The sequence below is a fragment of the Symsagittifera roscoffensis genome, chromosome 1 (genome assembly GCF_963678635.1).
Source record: "Symsagittifera roscoffensis chromosome 1, txSymRosc1.1, whole genome shotgun sequence".
NCBI lineage: Eukaryota > Metazoa > Xenacoelomorpha > Acoela > Convolutidae > Symsagittifera > Symsagittifera roscoffensis.
The window spans coordinates 89673687-89680751 of NC_087062.1; the positions used below are offsets into that span (position 1 = coordinate 89673687).

General features: G+C 34.6%; 1 protein-coding gene across 1 annotated transcript; it reads left to right on the forward strand.

The window, feature by feature from the left end:
* The first annotated feature begins 1668 nt into the window (after positions 1-1668).
* Positions 1669-2935, forward strand: LOC134851893 (replication factor C subunit 3-like). Its single transcript, XM_063868171.1, has one exon. The coding sequence runs from the start codon at positions 1750-1752 to the stop codon at positions 2845-2847; it is 1098 nt and encodes a 365-aa protein (XP_063724241.1). The 5' UTR covers positions 1669-1749; the 3' UTR covers positions 2848-2935.
* Positions 2936-7065: the final 4130 nt, after the last annotated feature.

Consider the following 7065-nt stretch of genomic DNA (forward strand, 5'->3'; position numbering starts at 1 on the left):
GGGGAATTCTTTTGATCTCGGGAGATTTCTTGGAATTTTTTTGTTGTTCGAACCTGTTGGGAACTAATGCTGTTTTTCTTTTTTATTGCGCAAGGATGGTAATGAATTTGTAAGAATAAAACATCCTATTGTTAATTAGTTTCAATTGACATTGAAAATGCGCAGGTTTCTACATGATCATCTTTCTAACTGAATCGTTTTCATTACCCTTGCGGCAAGCAAGGCTATTGATATCAGTTACTGGACTTTTTTCCAGTACACCTTTGTTCACAGGATGACTGAAATTCGGCCATCTGCATTTTCATTTCTACCCAAGTTGCGCACCTAATAGCTGTAGTGCAACAACTGGTTTCGAGCTATTGAAGTGATTCTTGCTTTACAGCTGAAAAAAAAATTAGATATAAATTGATTTTTTTGTTGTCTTTGTTGATTTCGTCCTAATTTTTGTCGGCTTTCTTTCCGGGTGTTATATTTCTAGCTTTTTTGATACAATTTTTTCATGAAAGTAAAAATAATTCATAATTTACTAATTTTTATACTTGCTAAATTTTTTGCTACAAAAAAGTTTTTTGAAATTTTTTGTTTGACAGTTTTTGCATTAATTTTTCAGTTTTTTTTCGGATGTATAGTTTCTGATTTTTGTTGTTCCCAAATTGCGTGGAAGTAGTTTTTGTTTTGATAAGTTCTGTGTTTTAGTTTGGAGCATTTTCATTTGAAATCTTTTCAAGTTGATGACTTAGCGTATAGTTTTAATATGTCAAAAAATTTTCAAATAAAAAATAGTAATTTTCCAGAATTTTTTTTGCAAATTTGACTCAACTGTTTTGTTTTTAAAGGAATGTGGCGGTAAGTGTTGCACGGGATCCATGAGTGTGGAGTATGGCTGAGATTTGTGAATAAACAAAAGACTAAGTGTTTTTCCCCTTAGTGGCGTCTTGTTTTTTGTTGTGATCCAGCTAGCTCTCTTACAGTTGCGTATAACCTTCAAATTTGATGAGTCTGTTCTAATTGGGTTTTTCTAGGCTTTCGGAATTTTTTCTGATGTTCTGCAAGTTCTTTTTCGGGGCAATATTAATAATTTTTGCCTTTTATTTTCATTTTTTTTCTTTCATTTTGATCTTATACAATAGCAAATAGCGTATAGGGCATTTTTATCCCTGATTGTTCCTGCTGGATATGCAGTTTGTTTGGTTGCAAGATTTAATGAACAGTTTTGAGTACATTTAGAAATTGTCGCATCTCAATTTTTTAACCGAAATGTATGTTATCGTTTCCATCTATTGGTTATGAGAAAGAATTGGATGGATTTAACCCAGAATCCTTCTTTCGTTTCAGGAAAATGATTGCTATAATAAATGCAGCAAGTTTTTTCTCGAGTGTTTCAAACGAAAAGTGAAAAGCTTGAATGAGTTTCTAAGAAATCGTAGACTAAAAAATCAAGAAAAAACTTGCTGATTTAAATCTTTTGGCTTATGGCGCGTTATTATGTATCGCAAGTGGTGCGAAGCTCAGCTTCGCCTCTGTATATAATTTTAACCGCTTTTGTTCCCAATTTTGTTAGAAATCAGGCTCTAGTATTAATAATGTAGATTTTTTTTGGCTATGAGCGAGAACTTTTGTAGCCGCTCCATTTGCTATTTATTGTAGTGGAAACCCGCTGCTTGCTGTTATTCAAATGAGTTGTTTTTAGATATTTTGGCCAATTTTCGATAGACAGTCATTTGATTGAAAACATTTGCAGTTCAAAACATGTCTTCATCAGCAAACACGAGTGGACTGTGGATTGACCAGAACCAGCCAAAGTCATTCAAGGATCTTTCCTACCATCCTAGTATCTCAAACTGCCTGAAAAGAATGGCATCTAGTGGCGATTTCCCTCATTTCCTCTTTTTCGGCCCCTCTGGTGCAGGAAAGCGAACTCGAGCGATGTGCTTCTTACGAGAAGTTTACGGAGCAGGAGTTGACAGAACGAGACTTAGTCACGAGACGTTCGAGACATCGAATAACAAGAAAGTGGAAATCAACTTGATAGCCAGTAACTATCACCTGGAAATTAACCCAAGCGATGCTGGAATCTACGATCGGTTTGTGATTCAAGATCTGATTAAAACTACAGCCCAAAGTAATCAGCTGGACGCGACTAACCAGAAGTCATTCAAAGTCATTCTAATTTCGGAAGCTGATAATTTGACCAAAGACGCACAACATGCGTTGAGAAGAACTATGGAGAAATACGTATCATCGTGTAGGTTAATTTTGATTGCCAATTCAGTTGGAAAAGTGATTCCAGCTCTGAGGAGCAGATGTCAGATGATCCGGATTCCTGCACCGACCGTCGAAGAGGCCGCAAAAGTAGTGCATCAAGTATCGCGAAAAGAACGGTTCTCAATTACCATGGAAACTGCTACTCGTATTGCAGAGTCAGCTAATCGAAACCTGCGAGTTGCTCTTTTGAAATGTGAAGTGATGAAACTCAAACAGACTCCGAACCCTCAAGAATCGGAGTTTCCGGAGGCACCCTGGGAGTCGTATGTCCGAGAGACAGCTGCGATCATTCTCTCTAAACAGTCGAAAGAGGCGGTTCTTCAGATTAGAAAGCGACTTTACTGTCTGCTGGAGAAGTGTATACCGTCTCAGGTGATTTTTGTTGAGCTGGCTAAATGTATGATTGAGAGAGTTGATTTTGGATTCAAACCTGTACTGGCGCGTTTAGCTGCTCATTACGAGACAAGCTGTAATATTGGAGACAAGGCGATATTTCATTTGGAGGCATTTGTGGCCAAGTTTATGCATCTCTATTTGGTGTACCAATCGGAAGGTTTCTGTGATAAACTGATGATCGAATGAAACAACTAATGATATGATGATTTGTTTGATGTATTGAATTTGTCTGTATTGAGTGAAATGTTTGAATAATTTGAATGATCTTACAGAATTTCAGATCAGCAGATGGAGCTAACGAAGAAGGCAATGCATTTAAGTTTTTTTTATGTAATCAACTTTCAATTTTTACAAAGAGTTGAAGCTGTACAAATACGGCAAAAAAGAGAAGAAAGGAAAGAGAAAAAAATGTTCTTGAAAAACAAAAACTTTCCCTGTACTGGAGTCGACCACGAACCTAGAGACCAATAGTACTGCCACCTGAGCCATATGCTCTCCTTTTACATGGTCAAACTTATGCCACTGACTAAGTGGATAGCAAACACATGCTATTAAAAACATCAACAACAGGATAAGTGAACACTTGATGAGCATTTTGTTTGCGTTTGTGGTTGGAAAAAATGGACCGTGTAATATGAAACTACGCTGCGCTTGTTTTATGAAAAAGCACTGTTCTGAAAAGTTTGATACTCTTACTGGGCTAAACGTTTGTATTTGCCAATAAACTAAAACAAGACTGCTCGTGTCAGAGCGAAGCCCTGAATGTTCCGACTACCTTTGAAGTTTAAGGAGCAGTAATAACCTATAAAAATAAAATGTAATAAAATAAAATGAAATTTTTTTCTCTAAAATTTGATTTTTTTTGAATTAAAAATCATCCCCCCACACGCCATATAAAGTACGAAAGAATAGATTTCGCTCCTTGTAACAAATCAATTATGGCAAATAAGCTTCTTCCAACCAATTTGGAACGATTTCTAAGACGGATTAAATCTCCGCTTACGCGTTAATAGCGCGAATTATATCGCGCTTTAATTGTCCCAAATTGGCAATCTTTAAACCCCCATAACTTTACAAAAAATGATCACAGGTGAAATATCTTTTCAAATTTAAGCTCAGGACAACAATACCTTTTGAATGGTATAAAAAAATTCCGTCAAAAATGGCTAGTTAAAAAGTCGAAATTTGTCTGAAGAAAAAAAAACCCACACCGAGCACAAATATTCCGTTACTTTCGTATCGAAAGTCGGAACAACAAGACTGCTGTTATATCAGTTCAAAGACCTGAATGTTCCGACTGCCCCTTAATCCATATCGAATAGTTAAAAACGTATAAATAGATAATGTTGAAAAAACTTTAAACTCGCGTTAAGCTTTCAGGATTATCGATAAAATCTACAAAGCCTGCCTAAATTAGTCAAGAGCATGGCAAAACAAACATTTTTCGAATTCCCAAAACTTTGCAGAAATTCATTGGAGATTAAATATATTTTTAAATGCGAGTCGTTATCTTCAACGAGGCATACAATTGCTGCGCTAAAAACTCTTAGTTCGATCACCGAAAATTGACAATAAAAAACCACTCCAAGCAAAAATATTCCATTTTATTCGGAAGTCAAACAATGAAATATTTGTTGACGTGCTTTAAATGCAGCCCAATTTTACAGTAAACAGTTTCGTCCGAGAAATTAAGAACTGACCGTTTAATTGCGTGTTGCTAAATCAATAAAATTCAACTGGCCAATAAGCAATTTGGTATCATAATCAAAATTTAACTGGTCGCTTTTTAAGCGCCGATGAACGATTCAGAAACTTACTAATGAAAATTCTTTCGCAGCAAAAATGCCTAAAATTTGTACATACTATAAGTGGTTGTTGCCGGACATCAAGCCGAATAGTAAAATTAGGCACTTCAAGCTAAACATTTCTCATAAAATCATTAAATATGATTAATAATTAATAAGAACCGTTTTAAAGAATTTCTCAATTAAGTTAAATTTCTTTACAGGTAGTTGCCTTTTTCATAATTTTTGAGCCTCTCTTTGATCCTTTGGAATATTGAAATTTAAACATTGTTAAAAGGGTTTTTCACGTTTATAATTTATGCCTTTCGAAATGAAAGTTAAGCAACTCAAGGTCTTTGTGTAGTTCAAATTGCGACTTGATTTCACTTCAGCTTGAAATCCTGTCGGCCTTTTGTCCTAGACCTCGGATTAGTGTATTTTATTTCGTGCATTCAGTTGACTTTAACATTTCATTTTGAGCTCAATTCAAATTTATTTGCTAAAAGGACAGCAAATAATGCTCTCCACACAAGAAAAAGAAATGGCGCGAAAAAACGTTAACGACTTCTAGCTTCTCAAGTGGCATCTAATTGTTAAATTTCCCTACAGAATAAAAAAACTAATACTAATAGGCTTTTGATTTTTTTCCAGCTTTAATAGGCTTTACCTCCAGCTTTAACCAAGCCCTAGGTGTCCTTTAACGAACAAAATTTTGGTTCACCTATCTTTTTTTAACTCCTCGTTTTTTTTCAACTCATCTTTTTTATGATTGTGTTGTATTGCAAGTGGTGCGAAGCTCCGCTTCGCATTTGTGTAACAAATATCAGCAAGCGATCCAATTTTATCAATTTTTTTTAGGTTTAGAAAGGTTTAACTGTTTAAAAATGGAAGATGATGCTTACACAAAACAATTTTAATATATTTTTTTATTGAATAGGCCAAGCAACAGCAATCGTTTATGGGGAAAACTGAGTCAAGAAAAATCAATCGGACTAAATTTATTTCTAATAAAGCTTAAATCAAATGATCAAATATATGATTATTAGTAAGAGATTTTATGGAAAATTTACTGGCAATTTGCGTTTCTTTGATCAATACTATTTCAGCTAATTTAACTACTTCAGGCTCCATTTTAGCAATGTTTTTGGCATCGGAGATCATGCTTTCTTTTTCAGTGATAAATTGAAATCGATGTCATTTTGAGCAAAATTTCACAAACACCACCAAAATTTTAAATGGAGCGTGAACATGTTTTCAGATTTTGTTCAGAAAATTTTTATTTAACGCCACCTTGAAAAAATGAAACTCATGTTCATTTACGCTAGCATCTGGGATCCTCCGGTACCTATTGCTCACCTTTGTACCAGATACTGATTTCAAAAACTCAAAACTCTACTCTAACGGGATTAGCTTAGCTCGCCGAGCAAATACAAGTAGGAATAAGAACAGGTTGCTGTGCAAATAGCATATAAAAACCGACCTACAGAAAAACTCAATAAAAGAGCTTTTTTTTAAAAAAAAAATTGGGTCGCTTTTTGTTCGTGGTTCGATGAGAAAGTCTAAACAAAAATCTAGAACTTAGTCATTTTCAAAAGCATTAGTTAAAAACATAGTTTCGACAGGTTTTCATCAAAAAAGCAAAATAAAAAAATGAAAAATTTGAAAAATTTTTTCTTCATTTTCTTGCAGAATTTTTTTAATTAAAATTTTCTGAAAAAGGAGCTTAAAGAAACTTCGAAAACTAAATTAAACGGATTCAAATTGTTTTTTCACAGCTTAGCTTGAAGTATAATAGGTGATTATTTTAAGCCTATTATAAGATCTACTCGCTCGCTTTACCCGCGAAATTAGACTAAAACTAAAAAAAATTTAAGCCGGTTTTCTCAACACTGCGATTTTTTTGGTGTCGGACATTCTAACTTGCCTTTGAAATAGTTAATTATTTCGGAGTAAGCTTCAAAAAAAATGAAATTAAAACTTGAACGATAAATTGAACTTTGATTAACTTAGGATTTCTCTTTAAAATATATGCGATCTCGATAAATAAGCCTCAGTGCAACCCTTCGACAAGATTCAAACAAGCTTGAGACAAGATTAGAGAGGAAAAATAGAAATCAGAAAAGTAGATTCGACGAAGAACGCGGTGCTGTAGCATTTTTTCAGCTTAGGCTGTGCCTTAGTAGTCAATGTGTAGAATTTGGAAAATGATCTCCTACAGACAGTTGAATGATGAACTACAGACGGCAAAAACGCTTTCGTTTGAGGGAACCCCATTTCAAATGAAAGAAGTTTTCAATGGAAATTTAAAAGTTTTTGCTGTGTATGCGAAGTTCAAAAGATCTGTGAACTTTTTCCATTTCGGAAATGCAAATACAGAAGTCATATGAAGAAGTCCAGTGATACAGTATCTTGAAGCCTTTTCAGTCGTGATTCGAATGATTTAAAGATACTGTATCACTGGACTTCTTCGGATGACTTCTGTGTTTGCATTTCCGAAATGGAAAAAGTTCACAGATCTTTTGAACTTCGCATACACAGCAAAAACTTTTAAATTTCCATTGAAAACTTCTTTCATTTGAAATGGGTTTCCCTCAAACGAAAACGTTTTTGCCGTCTGTAG